This window comes from Nipponia nippon, unplaced genomic scaffold (genome assembly GCF_047370975.1).
Source record: "Nipponia nippon isolate SJK-2023a ecotype South Korea unplaced genomic scaffold, ASM4737097v1 scaffold_12, whole genome shotgun sequence".
NCBI lineage: Eukaryota > Metazoa > Chordata > Aves > Pelecaniformes > Threskiornithidae > Nipponia > Nipponia nippon.
Window position 1 is genome coordinate 6,506,986 of NW_028262313.1, and position 20,467 is coordinate 6,527,452.

General features: G+C 49.2%; 2 protein-coding genes across 21 annotated transcripts in view; both read right to left on the reverse strand.

The window, feature by feature from the left end:
* SH2D1A (SH2 domain containing 1A) overlaps nucleotides 1–11,738 on the reverse strand; it is a 55,857-nt gene extending 44,119 nt beyond the window's left edge. Inside the window, exons 1-2 of the mRNA XM_009477200.2 lie at nucleotides 11,601–11,738; nucleotides 9,789–11,164 (exon numbers count right to left, since the gene is read on the reverse strand). The gene's annotated coding sequence lies outside the window, so the exon portion shown is untranslated. The remainder of the gene's footprint in view (nucleotides 1–9,788; nucleotides 11,165–11,600) is intronic.
* Nucleotides 11,739–11,882: 144 nt separating this feature from the next.
* Nucleotides 11,883–20,467, reverse strand: part of STAG2 (STAG2 cohesin complex component) — a 91,114-nt gene continuing 82,529 nt past the window's right edge. The window contains exons 34-40 of one of the 20 annotated variants that reach the window (XR_015702578.1): nucleotides 19,419–19,609; nucleotides 17,942–18,034; nucleotides 16,958–17,660; nucleotides 14,321–16,643; nucleotides 13,851–14,075; nucleotides 13,523–13,578; nucleotides 11,883–12,609 (exon numbers count right to left, since the gene is read on the reverse strand). Coding sequence is in view for 1 of the 20 variants with exons in the window: in XM_087748561.1 (XP_087604687.1) it covers nucleotides 14,037–14,075 (39 nt within the window). In the remaining 19 variants the exon portion in view is untranslated. Of the gene's footprint in view, nucleotides 14,076–14,320; nucleotides 16,644–16,957; nucleotides 17,661–17,864; nucleotides 18,035–19,418; nucleotides 19,610–20,467 lie in introns of all 20 variants that reach the window. The other 19 variants (XR_015702577.1, XR_015702568.1, XR_015702579.1 and 16 more) reach the window with 19 other exon arrangements.

Consider the following 20,467-nt stretch of genomic DNA (forward strand, 5'->3'; position numbering starts at 1 on the left):
CACATGGGCTTACAACAAATTAAAAGGTGCCAGTTTAGGTGTGTGTTTCTGTTTCCCCCTACCCTGTGTTTCTGAAATACTGTTTTGTGAAACTCATCCGTGCATAATGATGGTGAGGGTCACTGCACGCCGCTGCTCACCCCATCTTCCTCTTTTTCTTTCTTTTTTATTTTGGAAAAGAAAAGCTCCTCAAAAAAAGAAACTCTCTGCAAGTAGTGTGCCAGCTTTAACAAAACTAACATTCCTCCGGCGGGAACGCAGGAGGCCAGGGACCATTCACACCAGCATGAGTCAGAGGGCCGAGCAACCCTGGCTGCTGCACTGCTCCGCTTTCCCGGGGCCACAGAAAATGCTGCACAGCCCCACCGGACAGGGAGGAACCAGAGTCAACTTTTATTTGTCCTATCAAAGGGAATAAAGGAAGACAGAAAAGCAGCTTCCCTCCACCCAGATAGCCCACGGCCCAGCCCCAGGGCAAGCAGGGCAGCAAGGGCACGGGGCCACCCCCTCCCAGCCCTACCTTTCCCACAAGCACCTTAACTCGGTACTTGGTGGGATGGGAGAGCCCAGCACCAGTTCTTCTCGCTGTCCTGAGCCTTTTGCAAAGTCCAGTTGGTTTTCTGGACAAAATTCGGTCCCTGGGTAAATCAATTACAGCAAAAGGGGTTGAAGAAATGAGGAGAGGCGTGGAAATTATGCTCCAAAGTCAGTAATTACCGAGACGAGCAACTGACATGGAACTCGACTGAGGATGTGGGGGCTCTGCAATCAAGCTGTTGCTCACTGTGGTGCACCCAGCACCCTTCTCAGGTACACCGCAGTAGTAGTTCTGTTTTTTTGCTTTACCTGTTCACTTGCCAGTCCAGGGCCTGCAAACCCACATCCTCAGCACCCCGGCTCCCTCCCTCCACTGCCTCACACACAGCTCTCCACCTGGCTTGCATGGCGCCAGGCTTTGAGCTGCTGAATTAAATTCCCTCCATCTTCCAAGAACAGGTAACATCACAAGGTTTAAACTTTGGGCGAGAGCACACCGCCTGTTCCTTCGCATGACGCACCTCACACCCGCCTTCGCCCCGAGGCCAGGCACCCAGCGGCGAGGGCACCTGGGGAGCAGGGGCAGCCCGTGCCCATCAGTTACACACCTACAGCTGCAGATTGAAACAAAAAATACAAACATGTAATAATTGCCTTTGCCGAGGAAGCGATCTGTGGTATCGCTTCCTCTTTGCAGAACCGCCACAGTTTACATTTCCTGGGCTTTAGTGAAACAAAGGAAAAATGTGGGTGGCTGTAGCGATAACACAGGCTCTGCAGAGCGGTCTGACGTTCCTTGCTTTGAGGCTTCAAGTTTTTATTTGCCACTTTCTCCGGATTAAATTGATGGAAAGGTTAGCCAGACCCCGAGGAACGGCTTTGTGCTTTTGCCATGAGGCATCACCTGGGTTATCTGCAGCTCTCAGTGCTTGATATGGCATCGGGCTGGCTTTGCTGCCCATCCCCAGGTACAGGAACCCAGCTGCACCGGCGACGCGCTCACCCACCCCTCCGCACCTCTCCCTTGGGCCCAAGCAGCACCAGCCCTCAGACCACCACCATCCCTCTCTGTGCAGGAGGGTGCTGAGGCGCGCAGGGACGCTTTGGAGAGCATGAGCCTTTGCACAGGCTCTGCTGGCATTCTGGGCCCACAACCAAGCGGTTTTGCCAATGGTTTTGGTTCTTAGAGGCATTCTCCAGATGCCCCGCTGATGCCATTACAGCCCTACACAGCCCATCCTAGCAGTTGGAGATGTTAACGCTCCTATTCCTCACCCCATGGGAATAGGCGGATTTTGGAAACCACCAGCAATTCACGCTCCTTGTCCAGAGAAGCTGCGTGCAGCAGTGGTGTTTTACAGCCAATGGATCTATCTGCCATTTTTCACCACTTTTTATAATGTTTTATTGATTGGTTTTGTCAAACTATTTTATCGATTGGAAGTATTTCCAACCTCTGCAGTCTGTACATAAATATTAAAGAGATGAGGGAACACAGGCCTTACGATGAGCCCTGGCTCAGCCTTGAGTCCGGCTGGAAACCCAGCCCTGGCCCAGTGCCCTTGATTGACCCAGGCCAAAAAGTGGGAGAAAGGAGCTGGGACACACTAACACCCACGTCCATATTTCTACCTTCCAGACAGAGGCACAAGTACAGCAGCCCCGTTCAAGCTGGCTAAAATAAAGCCTCAGCCATGACTAACCCTGTGGTGGGGATGCTTGAGGGAGAAGGGGGGTCACAGCCGCCACCGCTGTGGTTGGGGGACCCAGCAGGTGCCTGGGCAGTGGCAGTGTGAGGCCGCAGACAGAAAAAAACAGCCAACAAACCCAACCCGCACACCCCTGGAAAGGCCAGGGGGAGCGGCCGTGGGCCGTGGCACTCGCCCTGCGGCTGATGCTCCATGCCCGGGCTCCGCTGCACTTCTGCTGCCCGCTTATGCCTTTCTCCTGCGTGCAGGAGGAGGAGGAGGGAAGGCAGTGAGCAGCCAGCGCTAGCATCACGCACCTCTGCCTGGAACATCGCCTGTGCACCACAAAGCCAAATACTCGAGGAGATGCAGGGAAGAACCAGGCAGCTTTTGAAGCATCAGAAGCAAGCACAGCTCTGCTTCAGGACAGCCCAGCGCCTGCTCAGCCACCATCCAGGGATGCTCTCGCTTGTGGCTGCTCTGGGTTAATTTGATGAAGAGAGACGGAGATTTGAGGGGAGGGGCAATCACAGGCAGGGTAGAGAGGAGAAGGCTGTGAAATGGTGCAACAAGTCGGGCTGGGATGTCAGTGGAGCCAGGGACCAGCTCTGAGCACTGCCCCAGCCCAAAGCATGATGTGTAGCCCCAGGGACAGTGCGGAGCAGCACATCTCATGAGCCCAGGCTCCTCGTCACCCCCTCGCACTGAGGATTTTTCCACCATCAGCTATTTTATCCATGGTTTATCCATGGACTCCCCATGGACCCCTCCCCCTCCTCAGCCACTGCCCCTCGCTGTGTCGCTTTCCCAGCACAGGCAGAGCAGGGCCACGTGCAGCCCAGGACACTGGCAGCTCCCAGCGATGCAGGGGACACAGAGGTGGATACGCGGTGAGGTTACTGTCTGAAATACCACCCTGAATTATTGTCCTTATCGCACATCTCACCCGTGCCATCTTCGGCTCACAGCAGCGGATGGATGCTCTACCCCCTCATGCGGCCGCTGCCTCGCTACCCACCCCTCAGTCGCTTGCCTTGCTTGAACATCCCTGTCCGTGCCGAGGGCGACTCGGTGCTCGGTTAGACACGAAGGGTTCAGGTTGGCCTTCACCCTGGGATGCAGCCCCGTAAAGCCTGGTTTGTCTGGCTCAAAACCAAGAGGGACATGCCCAGGGTGAGATGTCATGCAACTCACTTTTGGGTCAGGATTATTTATTCTTCACATCATTTTAAAAAATGAGCTTTACAGTTTGGTTTTGACTTCTAACACTTGCCTCTCCTAAGAGCATGTGAAAGAGAAACACCACAATGAATGCAACCGGGCAAAACCTCCAGCCCATGTAACACCAAACCACTGAAAGATGGTCACATTTATCACATTAACGCAGGGAAGAACATCTCTGCTCCTTCCAGAGCAGCGGCAGTAGGCATTACCATGAGGAAGAGCTGGGTAGACCAGAGAGGAGCACGCATGAGGTAAGGACTCCCATTTCATACATGAACCGTTAACAAATAAATAAAACAGACCATAAAAAGCACATGACTGCCTCACTTTCTCATGCAAACCCCCAGCTAGAAAGTTTTACCTTTGCTGTGGTTTAGTTGTTTGGTTTAAGCAGTGGAAACAACCTGACTTAAGATGAGCCATGCCTCTGGCTGCTGCTTCATGCTAACAGCTTATATTGGTATTTTCCTATAAAATCCAAGCTCACAAGAGCACGTCACTGCGGGCTTACCCTGGGGTAAGCTAAACGCAGTCAACCACAGGCACCAGCTGGTCCTGGGTCCTGCTTGCCTGTCTCGTGGGAAAACAACGCAGCTTGTTTCTACCTGGATCCTACAGCGGGCATTTGGTGGCCTTTTCCACCTTTCCTGCAGGAAGGCAAAGCCAAGCCCCCTGCTCTTATTGAGGAAACCCCAATTTCCATTTCATTTCATCAGCTCTCTGCAGCCGCAGGGATCGGCACCCTCCTCCAGCTGCCCGCGAGCCCCGGCAGCACGCCGGGAGAAGGAAACATCCAGCCCTCACCTGCGGGCAGGAAACGGAGTGATTTTTTAATCATTGTTAAGCACAGTTATTTAATAGCTTCCAAAAGCTCCTAAGCTCTGGTCTTACTGCTTTCCCCCTGTCCTCAAATTACACACAACAAATTAAATTTGCACTAGCCACTGCTGGGAAGGGTGGATGAAGCTTGCTTTTTTTCTTTTTATCAGGGAAGAACATACAGCCAGAAAACGTAGTGGCAAAGCCAGCTGTCCTTTAGGCAGCTGATTTCACAGATAAGTTACTCCCCAGCCGTGCACAGAATAGACCTGATCTTGCAAGTGGCCCCGTGGGGACGCGTCCCGCTCCTACGCAGAGCGGTGCCAGTACAGGACAAATCAGTGCAATGCTGTGGCGAACAAAACTCATCTTAATACACACGGTTTTTAGCCTTGATTAAGCCTCTTGAAATCAATGGAAATATTTCCTTTGCCACGTGTGCCTGCATCGCGCTGATCCCTGTGGCTTGCGGGGCGGCCGCTGCGGGGCCCTCCCCTTCGGGCTGCACAAAGCCCCCCCCCGGTATTTAGCAGCGCATAGGGGCGTCCCAAAAGGCCCAGTGCTGGGTATTGCCTCCAGGGGCGGCAGCAGAGCTGCTTTCTTGTCCAGCTCCTTTCTGCCACTTTTCCCGCTTATCTATATAAATGCTGCAAAGTCTCCTATGGTTCCACCAAACCGTGGCTTTATCCACGGGGAAAGCAGACACCGCGCTCCTCTTTCCCCTCCTGTACTTGTCTGTGCCCACGAGTGACCCAAAGCCCAGAGGACATGGCCCTACGCGTTCCTGGGGGCTGTGGGTGCCTGAAGAGCCCTGGGAGGGGCGGGAGCCTGGGGTGCGGGCTCTTATCTCAAAGCAAGCGCAAGATTGTTGGTTTTATAACTTTTCTCTATACTATAACCTAAGTTGAACTACGCTGCAGTACTGCATGTTACTTCGTTAGTTTTATTTAAATAATAAAAGCCTAAACATTCCCCCCAAAAGGAGGCTCCTGCTGCCACCTTTCATTCCTCAGCAGGGCCAAAAGCTCTGAGCCCTGACACAGAGCGCAGGCAAACCGGACCTTTCCAAAGGCTCACAGCCAGCCCAAATGCGCATGGGACTTCCCCAGAAAGCTCGAGGGCCGTATCCCTGGCTGTACCCTCTGTCAGATTTCAGCAGAGTAAGAACTGCTTTGTGACATATGGAAAAATGTGATTTTTGCCCCTTCTGGAGCCCAGTTGAAGCGGCTCCCACTCCCCAGGGCGCTCGCAGAGCTGGGATGTTCCCACCTTGGGGACAGGGGAGGTGGGCAGAGGCGCTGCCAAGCACCGTGGCCCCATCACAGCCCTGTGAGTAACGGGCTGGGGAGCAGGAATGCTGCTACGGTGCTAACAGGATAGAAATCTAAAAAAACACAAAATAAATCACTGAGCAATTTCAAAGCCCTGGGCAGAGCTTCCAGGCTCTATCTCAGCCTGTTCACAGTCCCTGCACAGTTTGGGAGCGGTGCAGGAAGGTGCAGGGTCTGCGGGGGCTCCCTGGCCGGAGGTGTTCCTTGGCTGAGCATCACCAGCCCCAGCGCTATTTTTGTTTGTCTTGAAAAAAGCAACCCCAGCAGAAGCTGTGGGCCTCGGGGCCACAAGAGAGTGGCAAGGGAAGGGTACGGGGCTCTAGGGCGGGCAGGAACTGAACAGAAAGCAGCGTCTGTCTTCTCGGCTGCGGACCAGGGAAGGGCTGGGTGTGGGCAGCAATGTGGGGACTTGCCTTCCCCCTGTCCCTCGTGCAGCTCCTTGAAGAGGGAGCATGAAAGGGCTGAGCTGCAGCTCCCATAGGAAGGCCAGGCTTGTAGGGGAGAATAAATAAATAGAGGGATTAAGAAGAGTTGAACTGTTTTTTCTCTCCATCATACTTGCACTCCAAACATAAATAAGTTAAAGATGCTAATAATAGACTTCAGTGCTTGCAAATACCTTCAGAAAGTACACAGTTTGGGGGAAGGGTGGCACAGCTGATGTGCTGTTCTAGGCAGAGGGCTCGGGGTTGCTGCTGCTGTGCCCAGACCCTTCTTGCTCCTCCATGCAAGCTTTGATGGCAGCTGATATTGCACCGTGCCTAAAATATTTTAAACGGCCCAGCCACCCCAAATGTCTTGGCAGGGAACAAGGGGCTTGCAGCACTGCAGATATATCACACTGCTATTTCTGGGCTGTTCTATAAATATGTTTTTTCTCTAGAACCAGCTCTCAGCAGCACTGAGGCCAAACCTCTTCCCAGCACTTGACCTCTCCTTTTTGGAGCTGGCCCCTCTGCTTCCCTCCTGGAAGAAAATCCCCTCCTGGATTAAAAGCTGGTTCTCCCCAAATACAGCTGTTGAGGGAGCTGGGGACAGTCGGGCAGGAGCCCTTCCTTCCGCCCAGTGAGCCCATTGCCCCAGCATCTGGCCTGCAGCACAGTCACACACCATGAGCTGCAACGAGGTTTGGGCGTATTTCCTAGGCAGGAGGGTCCCTATCACAGGTTTCCTTGGAGCAATTTTAGCACCTTTCCAGTGCCAGCAGAGAAACAAAGCCCATTTTGGGGGCCAACGGGCCCGTCCCAGCACTGCTGCCCCTCTTGCTTTGGGATTGTTGCTCTCGGGCCCTACATGGGCTCCACTTGCTAATCCCCAACACGCTAAAACACCCCTCTCCAAAGGCCAAGGGGAGAAGGTAGGGCACGGCAGGGGAGCAGGCAGCAGGTTTTGTGCCCCCTCCTCCTCAGGACAAACTAACTAAAGGCAGCTCAGCAGGCAGCCGCGGGCAGCATGCCCTGAAGCGCACCGGCAGCGGGCTGAACCTTGGTCCAGCGCAGACACCGCAATTGCAAAGAGTCAAAGCTCTTTCCCGGGGAGGTTTGGGTGTTCGCTGCTTGCTTCCTCACCCCCCAGCTCTGCTCGGCAGCGAGCTGGGGCCAAGAGACAGCCTCCTGCCACCTCCTCCCTCCGGGACACAGGACACACGGATTTACCACCAAGCAGCACCCAGTGCAGTGTCAGATTTATACAGCCTGAACCTTATTTACACTTCAATTTAGTCACTGCGTGTGCACAAACACAAATCACATTGCTTTCCCAAGACATTCTCACCTGCAAGGTTGCACGCGTTTTCTCCCCTGGCATTTAAGGGTGGAGTGTAGCCATACTAGCAGCTAGATATTAAAAATAAATAAATTGGGAAAAAAACCAGGAGCTTGCAGCTCTCATTGAAGATGAACAGGTATTTGGATTTTCAAAGAGATAGTGCTTTGACTTAAGCACATGAATGGCTGATCACATTTATAAGACTGTTCATCTGCTTTGTACTTGAATTAGATAATGCACTTTTAAAAACCCATCCCCAGGCGGGTGATGGGCTTTTTTGGAAATCTGGCACAAAAGCACGAGACAGGCACGAGTCACGTGCCAAGCGATGAAACGCAGTAATCGCTCACCAAGTGCCGTCCCTTGCGCCTGGTGCTTTGAACACAGTTTGAAACAGAAATGCAAATATCTATTTTTTAATAGTGACCCAGCTCAAACCACTTCAGTTTAATCGCAGAGATGCAGCATGAACAATTCACCAGAATAAACATTTACTCAAGTGCCTGAAAGGCTGGTATATCCCATAGGAAGAAGGAAACTTTTTTCCCCCCCAAAAAATCACACTTTTCTTTCGCCCCCCTCCCAGAACCATCAGGAAAGGCCACGAAACCTTTCCACAGACTTTTCTTACAAACCCAGAGGACTGGGGGTTTCCTCACCAGCTGGCCATGCCCTGTGCCGAGATGGTGGGAGTGTTCACATCCAGGCTCCAGGGCACGAAAAGCAGGACAGATGTCTGTGGTGGACCACACGGGACAGACAGACGCAGGATGGAGCCCCGCCTGGCAGAGTACGAGTGTCAGGACGTACGTGGTGGGGACCGATCTGCCCGTCCCCACCAAATACCGTGCCCTGGGGACAGCCCCCTCCAGCCTTCCCCACTTGAAGCCTTTCTTCCACCAACCTGCAGCCTGTTTCTCAGGTAAGACCTAAATCCTTTATCCCTCCTCCCATGGGGTGGCTTAGAAACGGAGAGCTGCCGGCTGGGTCCTGTTCCCCACGCTCCCTGCGTGGCGCTCAGTCGGTGGGAGCATCAGCAGGCCCTCGCCCACCCCGGGAGCAGCCCCCGGGCGCTGCAGGGAGCGCGGCACAGCCCGCAGGCACGGCGGGATGCCGTCAGGGAGGGAAAACACTGTTCTTCTGCCCAGCAAAGAGAGACCTAACTGCTGGGCTGGAGGCGTTTGATTAAATCCCTTTTTAAATCATCTCATTTCTTTCTTTAAAAAAAAAAAAAAAAATGCTGCTCATTTTATCAGGTTTGGGATTTTTTTTCTTTTTTTCCTTGTCCCTGGAGGAAGCAGCAGCACCACCAGCACAGCGGAGTCGAGTCCTTTTCCCTGCTGCCAGCACAGGGATGAGGAGGGGGCCAAGGCGCCCGTATCCTGCAGAACAAACCCCCGGGTTGCCGCTCACTGCCCTGCGGCACCAAGGAAAGGTCTGATTAACCTCGCTGTGAAACAGCGGGTATTACATTATGTACCTTATTATACTTAATCCAGAAGGATAAAACCATTCATTTAGATATAAAATGGATTCCTTATCTGATGAAATCAGACAGCCAAAATTTAGCATTTGATCTGTGCTAATCTATGGTCTGTGCTGCTTGGAGCAAACATCGCAGCTCCTATCATCACCCTCCCGGGGTTCCTGTATTCCCATATGCACTTGCATTTTAAGCAGATCAATAAAACCTGCCAATCCCACAATGATACGGTCTCCTCAGCTCTTGGCAGTTTGCACAGCTCGTTACAGGTTTCAGGGTTTTGCAGAGGCGGAGGCCGCCCGTGTCTGCGTGGAAGAGCAAAGGGGACGAACAGGAGCCCCCTGTTGCAGTGTCTCTTGGCACAAGCCCCTTCTGTTGCGAGTCCTGCACGCTGGAAATCCGCGAGCTCTGGTTGCCACCCAGGTCTCAGCTGCCTGCTCGCAGTCATCTGGTTGTGGGATGGGGGCCATCTGCAATCGCTGCCCTTAGCCACACGGCACCAGTGCCCAGAGACCTCCCAGGCATGGCTCCACACGCGCGGGGAGGCTCAAACCAGCCGCGCTTGCTGGCAGGAGGGGCTGTGTGCACGGACCTCACAACGCCAGCAAACCCATTTCACGCTCAGGGAAGGGCTGAGCATTTCTCTACAGGATCACACAGTGCTCGGGGGCTGCAAGCCTGGAGCGGAGCCAGAGCCCGGCGCATTTGTTGGACAAGCTTTTCTCTTGCCCGCTGGGGTTTGGACTAAGACCTACAACCAGCGAGACAGGGCCTCTCTCATTCATCCAATACACATGGGATTTTGTGATGGAAGAGCTTCAAAAAGCTGCAAAAGACCAACTGTGATGAGCATTAGAGCCCTGCTGCCAGGGGAAGCTTTCCCAGCCAAAGGGGCCCGTTCTCGTGCAGGCAGGAGCTGCCTTTCCTGCCTTCACCTACCTGAGCAGGGCTCCCGCTGTCTCAGCATTAATGACCAGGTTTCTGCAGAGCCTTTTGCCTTCTGCGTAGCTCTCTGACTTCCTCTTCCTTTCCATTTTAGTGACTTCAGATTTTCCACCCAACACTGCAGTTTCCTTCAAAGCCCAGATTTTATAGAGCAGCACCAGCAGCTTCCTCCTCAATCACATCTCTCTCCACTTGCTGGCAGGTTCTTTTTCCTTTACAGCTTCTTTTCCTGGGACATGCGCAAGTCCACCCAGATAACTAGCTTGACTGCTATTAAATTTCCCATTTTTCCCCCCTCTTGGTATTTTTTTTCTAATTTGTATCTCATTCTCTCCCTCTTTGGTTCCCATCCCTCCTCTTCTCCACTTCCAGGTCCATCCCCCAAACACAAAGGACTCCAGCTCTCTGTGACCGTGCAGCCCAGCCCACCACTCACCCCACGATCTCACACTTCACATCACGATGGTTTTTTAGGTGGATGCCCTGTACAACCTCTAGCGTTTCCCACCTTCATTTATGGATGTAAATCGAACACAGATCTCTACCACGCTGCAGAAAAACAGCAAAAAGGAGTCCAAAGGCTTCTAAATTAACTAAGCCAATTGGTAGGTGAATCTGCTACCATCCCTCTTCTCTCACCCCGTTTCTTGTCCATCTGTCCTGAGGTTGTGCAGCTCTGGCACATCACTGCCTTTGGGCTGGGTGGGCTCCCAGAAGCTGGGAAGCCACAAGCAGGGGACTGTAGCATCCCCTCCTGTCCATGGAGGGCACTGGGTACCATTGCGTGACGCTGCTTTTGTACAGATGTGCCTGTATGTTGTGAAATAACCCCCAAATTTAGAACAGCTGTGTTCTGCTCGACTACGAGACACTGAGTTATTCAGATGTACGTATGCAGCACTTGTTCAAGAGGAAGGTTGATTTTAATTTGCATGTAAACTTTCAAAAGCTGTAAAAGGTGGTCTTTTGTGATACACTGAAAGAGGTGATTAGGAAAAGACAATTTAGGTGAGAGGCTCCATGTGGCTTCCATCAGCCTTGCAGAGAAGCACAGACTTCATCAATACTGCAAGATACTATAACGATTCCAGCAAATTTGTCCAACGGCTTAGACACCGTTCTGGCACCGGAGAAGACGTCTGTAAGTCAGACACCTGCTCGGCAGTCCCCGCAGCTCAGCCTTCTGTCGAGCAGTTGTAGTGACAGAGGATCCCATTTTTGCTAAAATTCCACTTTGGAGCGTATCGAGCAGCCAACATCACCTGCTGAGCAAGTACCCAACCCTCTCCTCGTGCGAGTCTCCGAATGTTCACATCCACAGTTCCCATGCAGAAACGCTCTCCCTGGGGCGAGACGGGGCAGCACCAGACCTGTGGTCCCACCGCGACAGCCCATGAAACCATTCTCAAGAGAAGTTCAAGCCCCCCCCCCCGCCCCTCCAGCACCCCCATCTCTGCTGCACCCAGAGCGCTGCAGAACCTTTCATGTTCCACTGTGAGCAACTGCCCTGCTTAACACACAGCATCTCTTAAAACAAGCTAAGCAGAAGCCTCTCCGTTGCTGAGTTTGATGTAATGGGGTGGTGAGAATTCATCTGTACAGAAAGCTTCTAGCACAAGCCCTTCCTAGAGCACCACCGCTGCCTCACGCACCCTTTCACAGAGAGCAGTAAGGAGCAGTTTGAAAACCCTCCCACCACCCCCGGAGTGAGGATCCATCCTCTCTCGGGCACAGCAGAGGCTCTGCTGGGCCTCGGTTTCCCCCGCTGATGAAGAGCGCACCCATTCCCGTGCTGCCACAGCTCACCAGCCACTCCTGGTCCGTCTCCAGTAAACTGCGCGCTCTCCTCCATGGCTCCCCAGCCCAGACCCCTCCTCGGCACTGGCCCCGGGGAGCACATGGGCGCCGAGCCACCCGCTCAGCTCCCATGGCCACAACGCTCCGCACAGCGGCACTGAAGAGATGCTGTAAAGCATAAATCGGGCTTACAGAGCCAATTACATGAAGTGTAAAATGGAAGCAAAACAAACTGATTCAATCCAAGCTTTCATGATCATTCCTTGAAAAAGAAGAGGGTTTTGCTCCCACTTCCTCTAGCATTTCTTTTTATTGCTGTAACAGTGCCTTGCTGATTGGAAGAAGAGCCTGCAGAGTTTTAGCCTGGCTTAAAACAAATCTATCTACAGCACCAAGGAGAATTCGACGACCACTGAGAGAGGGTGGAGAGAGAATCATTCATTATTTAGTGAAAAGCATATCAGATTTGATAGATCCTAAATTCCTTTTTAAATGACACCGATTAGTCCTAATTGGTGCAGCATTACCTAGGTCCCGACACCAGCTCAGGAGCTGAATGAGAAGACAAATAAATTCCAGTTTAAAACTATTCAAATTTCAAATAAAAATTGTGGGTTTTTTTTTGTCTTTCACTATGCCAAGAACAGGTTTTGACAATTAACTGTACAAATGTCTAATGAGTTCAAAAACTGTAACAATTTTGGGAGAAGAAAGGTTGAATAAGGCAGTAAAAGTCAAGGACAGCACGTTGGATAGGCTCCCGATTTCATAGCCAAGGCTGAAAAGAACTGATTAAGTTAACTGCTATTCATGAAACGATATACCTGCATATCTTATGTCATCACCTAATATATGGCAGTAGCCATGCGGTTTCTCATGTTACTGTGTTTATGCTTCACCGGTATCCACTTCACAGTGCCTACTGCTTCGAGATGCCACTGCCGGGGCCCGGGCGCCGGGTGCTGGCGGCGTGGGTGGGCGCTCCCCCACGACACCACGCTGGAAGGCATCCACCCTACTGCTACGTCACGCAAGCACGAAAGGGGGAAAAAACAAACAAACAAACAAACAAAAAAAAAAATCAGTATTTTCCAGGCTGAAAAACCTTGCAGCCATGACAAATCCATTCAGAAGAGAGACCTAAAGAAAAAGGAAATTTCGGGAAAATATGGGAAGTTGGATGACTGGTTTCTGTAGAATTTCCATCCTAAATTCCTGCTGAACACGCTCAGACCTTTGAATTTATTTTTCTTTCTAGCTGGAGGGCCACTGAGAGGACACAGTAAGACATAAGTAAAGAAAACACAGTCCAAGAGAGGCTGATGCACATCTTTTTTTCCCTGATGATTTGGAAAGAACCTCTTCCCAAAGCCCCAGCTAGGGCCCACTCCACTACAACGAGGACCTCCTGTTTTAACGGAGTATTATCTTGAAAAGGGCCCTACAGGAGAAACGGGGAAGAGAGAGTTGTCCCCGTGATAGAAATGGAGTAATCAGCTTAGACAGCATTCGAACCCCACTGATCCATAATCATGTGTGTTATAAGGACCCGAAACAAGCCCAAATCCTTCCCCAGAAGGCATTACGGTGAGTGTGGGACTCGCATTGTGGTTTGAGTCTCTCAAGGGAGCCCCTCTGGTGGCCACGTATCTCTTGAAAACCAGCGAGATGACCACACTACTGGAGCGGATCGCTTTACGCTGTGGAAGCACAGGCGTCTGTCAGGCTACTGGAGGATCTATAAGGGGAGATAAGTATCTGCCCAGTAGAATGCATCGTGACTTACACTTCTGGGCTATTTTGGGTCCTAGAATAAATTTAGTTACCTTTATGTTGCACTTAAGCCTGAACAAAAAGTATTCTCTTCCCCAAATTTCTGGCCAAAGGAGGGAGCAATGGAGTCCTCTCCCCGGGAGCAGAACATCACTTACCTGACTTTTTCTCCGGTGGGAAGTACAGCAGTCTTCACCACAGTGACGCTCCAGCACTTAAAACATATTTTCCATTACACATCTAAACCAGAATATCTGTAAATCACATCCTGACAGTATTGAAAAGTACAATCTGTTCTCAAATTTCTCAGACACTAAAATGATGTAAACATCTCCTGTTCTATCTTTCTACTCTGCCAGCTCCTTTATTTCAATTAGAAGCTCCTGTAATTTAATATTTTCCTAACATATTAATATTTTCCTAAGACAGAGAAGTCGGCCCATTTTAATCTAGCAATTAATTCCTTTCAGCTCCAAAAGTACTTGCCATTTTGTTCATTAACACAGAGGTAATCCTCCATCCGCTGCAAGGTGAAGGCTGCCGGAGCACGCTGCAGGGCTGCTCTCGGGAGAGAAGAGCATTAAGCACTTCGTACTGGAAACGTTGCTGCTGGGACCAGTCAGGCACCTACACACGCACCCCTTCACGCTGCCCCCCGACAGCTCCCGCGGCTCAAGCGACCCGGGGAAAGATGAAGTCCACACACAGAGCCTGTAAAACACGGTGGAGAAGCCTCGGCCCTGCTCTCACAATACAAACCCTGAAGTATCCTTTAAGAAGGTTATTTTCTTCATCGCTATTATTCTTCTCTATGAGGAGTCTTGTTAACCAATTTTATCTTCACCCTGAAGTGGCTTATCATGACCTTCTTTCCTCTGAAAAAAAGGATTATTTCTTTCTTCCCATAAAGCAACAAGAACAGCTCTGCTTATTTGTATGTTCTTTCAGAGATTTACAGTTTGTGAAGATCTGCAGGTACAAAGTGATGGGGGGGAACCCCGGAGACCTTATCCCAGGCTGCAGAGAGCCGTGAAGCCGGCGCGGCAGCGGCACTCGCAGCAGGGGGATCAGATCGATTCTAGCGCAAAGAAACACCCAGGCTGTGTACGTGCAGATGGACAGGCCCTGCAGGAGGGGACGTGCCACACCACACCTTGTACGCTCTGCAACTGTAAGGTGCTCTACTTGGGAGTTTACACACGAGTATCAGAGTTAACTGGAAATATTTGAAAGAAAAAAAAAAATTAATACATTTAAGTCTTCCCGTGCTCGTTAGCCTGATGGGAAGCAGGCTGCCTGCCGGGAGCGGGCAGGCACCGCACCTCTCCAGACCAGCGCCTCTCGTTCCAGTAGAGTAAATCTCTGCTCGTGCAGATCTAGCGACTGAACAGGCATACACGGAATATTAAATACTCCCTCAAGTAGTGATATATTCATATGACGTACAGTAAAATACATTTGCCTCATAATTCTGGAAACGCCTGCTGAGAGTTGGCTGAATGTAAAAGTTGCTTGATCCTGGCGTAAGTAGATTAAAGATGATCTTCCATTCCTTCACGGCAGCCTGCCTGGCCAGCAGATTGAGGCGTTACGGCCCCTGCTCCCGGGAGGTCACGCCTGGAGTAGCGTGTTGACCGCTGGGCTCCCAGTTCCAGGAGTGTGAGAAACTGGGAAAGCCCAGCAGAGGCTACGAGCGGGTCATGGCAAAGGGCAGACGACCTCCTCGGAAAGGGCAAGGGAAGGAGGCCATGGGGGCTGGCAAGCGGGCGCAGCCCCCCAGCAGCCTGGCTCCTGCAGCTCAGCTCCCAACACCGCGGGGTCAGGCTCCTCCCGGCTGGGGCAAGCGACAAAGACGGGGAAAGAGCTGGGGCTTAGAGTGCTCCGCGGGGACACACGCAGCTTCTTCGCCAGGAGGGCAGTGCAGCAGGTTACTGCCGTCCTTCACAGTGTTGAAGGCTCAGCTATGAAAAAACTGTTCCGTTTAGGCTGACTTCAACTAGCCGACAAACTTACACAGAGGAATGCTGGACTAGATGATTTCTACAGATCCTTTCCAATCAATATTTCTATGATTCTACGTTCTTATTAAAAATTATAACCAGGTTGGATGTTGTAAAGCAACAAGATGTTTGTTAACGTCGTTTTGGATATCATAAACAAACACTTCCCACTTTTTCTCAGTCTGGGTGGAGACTGGGGGCTGTCTTAAACCAAAGTCTCAAGCTGTCTGCTAATATGAAGGTTATCTTCACTCAGTAACGTGTTAGGTGTCAAGAGCTATACTGACACAGCGTTAAAAAGCCTTGGTTCTCCAAACAGGTTATTAAAAAAAAAAAGACAACAGGGACCAAAGATAACTAGAAAAGCTCCCTGTATTTTGGAAGGGTGGCAGAAAAAAAAAAATAACTGCATCTCAGCCAGGGACAGTAGCACCAGAAATAGAAGTAACTGAAAAAACAGCCAGTGTTTCACCAAATCAGAGAGGCCAAACTCCATTCATAAGTTACCACAAATTACCTATCCAGACCTGATTCTCATACAGAGCCAGGCAAATCTCACCCCTAAATGCTATGGTACTAAAATGAAAACAGAATTAAGACTTTGACTTTTGCAAAAGCTAAAAGACATCCCTTGGAAAATACCATACTGATTTGAGCTGCACGGTATTACTAACTTGAGATTTACTTTGCATAATTGCTAGCATCGTCCTTTGAAAGCAGAATTCTTTGTAATCAGCCGTACCACGAACATCACTTTACTTAATGAGTCGTATCTGCCTTGAAAGACAAGGCTCAGTTCCCCAAATCATGCAGTCCAAACTCCTGTAACACGCACCCTCCTTTGTACCTTGAAATTGTACGGAAAAAGTCCATCGTTACAAGAACGAACGGCTGTTCTTAAATCCAGAAAATAATCACCCTGTTCGATGCATGCTGGTGAAAGAAGGCATCTCGGGATCTGCCTGCTGCCATTTCCATACGCCCCGACAAACATGTCTGCCCACTTTCCGTTACCTACAGCAGCACCTGAGGACGCAGACGGTAGCGGACTCGTAGCGCTCTCCTGAGCGGGTACGTACCGAGCGGAGTACGAGGGGCCTTCCAAATTCAGGCTGAGAGTGGAGAATAAAAGCAGTGACATTTTCAGTCTTCATTTCAGGAGGACTTCTTCAAAAATGAAGTAGGAATGAGTTAGGACTACTTGTAATCTGAGTTTTTTGAAGAAGATGTCTCAGGTAGAACATTAGCAGTACAAATGTCCCCACTCTCCCAGCAAGTCCTACAGGGATAAGAGGTCAAATCAAATCTTTTTATTCCTAGACTACAATGGTCTGAAAGCCTTGGCCCAAAACCAAGCTGGTTTATTTCTCTAATGTTTTGTCTGATAAAAAATGGATTATCTCACTCCCCAGGCAGGATAGACCTGCCTGCGTTTGCCCAGCTCAAGCTGACCACACTAACCAACCTAAAATGAACTGGACAGCAAAGGTAACTTTTTTGGTGGAGTCAGAAGGTGGCTGCCCCGGGGTCACAGGACTGGCAAGGCCACTAGCAGCTTGGTGACAAACTAACATAGGAAAAAAAATTAATTACCCCTTCAGAGAGGAGATGAGCACCAGGCACGTCTGACGCCACGCTGAAGGCAGAGCCTGAGGAGGAACCACGTTGTGGCCAAGCCGTCAGCCGGGGCCCAACACGGTGACTGGTCAGAGTATCTTGTTCTCCAGATCCACGTCGTGCTGGTGTAAACCCGACCTGGTGCTGCGATTTGTGCGTACTTATGTTTGTGTTTTATGGAACCCAAGTCATTATCCACCCGCAAGACCCATCCTGCCAAGTTACTGCGTTTTTGATTATGCATCTCTGAGTGGTGTGGTTTGGTTCTATGGACCACTCCACACATCATTCACTGCTGGTAAATGAATAAGAGATGAACAGAAATCTGACTCTCCTTGCAGGTAGGGATTTAAGAAAAGTTTAAAAGACATGTCTTTAATAAAGGATCAAGTGACCTAAATCTAATACTGTTAACTAAAGGAACAGCGCGTGAAGGGACGATGCTTCTAAACTGTCTAAATCCACAAAACCGTGGATCTGTGACAAATCAGTAGTGCGCCACAACAAACGTAAACAACGTATTCTCTTTGGTTAACTCAACCCAAATCCCAGGAAAAGGAAGGTAATGCAAACAGCTGAAATCGCGTCCTCGGCAGGCTCTACGGGGCACCACTTCTGTCTGTCAGATCTACAAATCCAACCCAGGTGAGCTAGAGAACCATGCAAGTTAAAAGTCGTTCTGAAGTAGAAGATGAAGTGTTGCAAGGTTTAAAAAAAAAAAAAAAAAAAAAAAAAGAGGAAAGAATTTGTAATGAAAGCAACTTTAAATAGAACATCTGTTCCTTTTAGCTTCACGGCACTACAGACAAGCTGCTTTCACCAAGTACAAGCTATTGATATGAGCAAGAAAAAAACCCCACAGTTCCTAAACAAGAGAAACTACCGATAGCCCAAATCTGTAGGCTTCTCCAGTTACCAGCATTCACACAGCAAGGCCTTCAACCGTAACGCCATCAGTACCTCCAACAGCAGGGAAATGACAAGATCGCGTTTTCAGCGACAAAGCCACTTCCCCAATCCACGCTGGGTTTCCTAGAGCACTTCAATTCCTGGCTGTAATGGAAGACTTCAGTTAAAAACCACCCCCAAAAATCTGCTTTTCAAGATTCTAAAGATTATAAGCCAGCAACAGAAATAATGAAAAGACAGGTTTTGTCAGTTGATATGTAAGAACAGTTGTGTAAAAGACAGCTCGGTATTTTAAGATGAAAAATACAAAGAGCAGGCTAAATATAAGATATGCCACATCTTTTAAGTGCTTTTGTGCATGATATGAAAAACAAGTGGATGTGGTTTGCTTTTTTGCTTTTGGTGGAGTTCAGCAGTTTAAAAAGAAGAAAACAGAACGTAAACCCGTGAAAAGAGTGTGTTAAAATAATAGAGAGATCCGCGCGTATGTCACTCAAGAACTGTGGTTTAACTGCTACTTCAAAAGCAACAGCAAATTGCATGGCTTCCCGGCACGGCCATATGGTGCGGTAAATAAGGTTTCACGTGGAGCTGTCGACATAGGACAAAGGCTGAGGCACCTCAGATGAGTTCTCCGGCTGAGCCAGAGAGATCAGGAGGCTGAGATGAAGCCCCGCCATACGTCCCACTGCTCTGAGCCGCCCCACACCCGCTATTAACTGCATGACCTACGGCACAGCGTTCGTACCGATTCCCGAGGAACCGCTGCCTTACAGCGCCTGGTGACAGATGTGACGGGCAATTTTGAGAGAAAGGTATGTGGGAAAAAGTCCAAGTTAAGGTCAAATGTATTGAATGAGCGGTCTAGGGAAGGGCTAAAGAAGCACAAGAATACCTTCCCTGCTAAAATTCTAACAAATAAATCATAACAATATTAGTATTTAACAAAAACAAACAAACAAAAAACCCCCAACAAACCAAAAAAACCCCAAACCAAACCCACCGCCCAGCTTTTCCAAAGGAACTCGGTAAAGAATGGAGATAAATGAGACATTGGTCGCTTATTCAAGAGAGCATTCTAGAGATGCCCACAGCCTACCAAATTTGAAACAAGCTGCTGCTGTTGGCGTTGAGCTGACCTGTCATCTGTCACCACCCACCTCAACACACAAGAACCCGTCTTCACCTAACTAATGAATCAATTTCTCCAAAACCTTGTTGTATTACTTGAATGCTTTCATGAAGTAACGACCAACTTCATATCCCCTTCCTAATTCGAGATGTTCTAGGACCCCCAGAGGTTTTATTATTTTGATTTGTAGTTTACTCTATTAGGTTTTTTTAAACAGCTTTTCTGAAAGTGCAGAATTCAAGCTGTTAGCAGCTGAGCACAAATTTCACTTTTAAAACTGGCAACTGCAGGTTTTCTTCAACAAAAATAGTTAATATAGGCAAAATATGATGGCCTTTCCTCCCCTTTCTCAATCAAAAAATGCTCGGAAAAGCTTAGCAGAAATTACACCATCACCTTGGGGAAGCAGGAGGACATTACAAAGAACTGTACGTATTCTCCAGAAGAACAGGGGCGCTTTCACGGGGGGTTCCGTCAGCCAGCCATCCGATCGCTTTAACATGCTTCGGGTCATTTTTCTGGGAGTGGTTACGGCTTCTTACCACTCTACTGCCACTACGATTTACATCTATAAAATCCGGCAGTAGCTACACACAACAAAAAAAGGCAGATGAATCTCTAGATGGAAGGCCCTCATTTACAGAATCTATAACGACTCAAAGTCTAGCCGTTAAAAAGTGAAAAAAAAAAAAAAAATTACGATTTAAATTAAGAAATACGTTCAAGAAAGCTCAGCAACATGAAGGGCTACAGGAGAGAAAGACAGCTGAGGAAAATGACAAGCACAACTGACATTGAATGGTTACGTTTTTAAAAGAATTATTATTATAGAATTGTATTGTCCTACATTACCTTGTTCTCCAAGTAAGTGTCATCACCCACCTCCACCAAAGATATGATCCCTTTTGGATGCCAATAAATATCAGAAATTAAACAATCTCCGTACCAGAGATTGCTTAGGACTATGAAAAACGAGGGAATGGCATAAGCTGCATTTCAGTATCATAAATTGATTAAAGAAAATTGTTAAGTAGGAATAAGTATATTTTTAAAGAACCGATTTGTCTTTTATCAAAAGAACTCTGAAGCACAAATCAACAATTTTGACAAAGGCTTCAAAGAATGAACAAGCCCTTGACATTCATCAGGCTATTAAAAAAAAAAAAAAAGAAAAGGTAGCTATAGGTTGAAAAGCAGCAAAACACTATTGTGAATCAAAGCATCTCGAAAAACTCTGCAGAATTTTTATGGGTAGGAAGTTGAAGTTAACGGTATTGGTATCCTGAAATCCCATGCTAGGACAAGTGTACGTGTAAACTATCAGGAAAACAGAGAGGAGTAGATTTTAAAGGGGCAATTATTTAGTTATACAGAGATTGGAGAAGATGGGGATTTACTGGCTCTAACAAGCTACAGGAATCAGCAGCACACCATCCAAAGGGAAA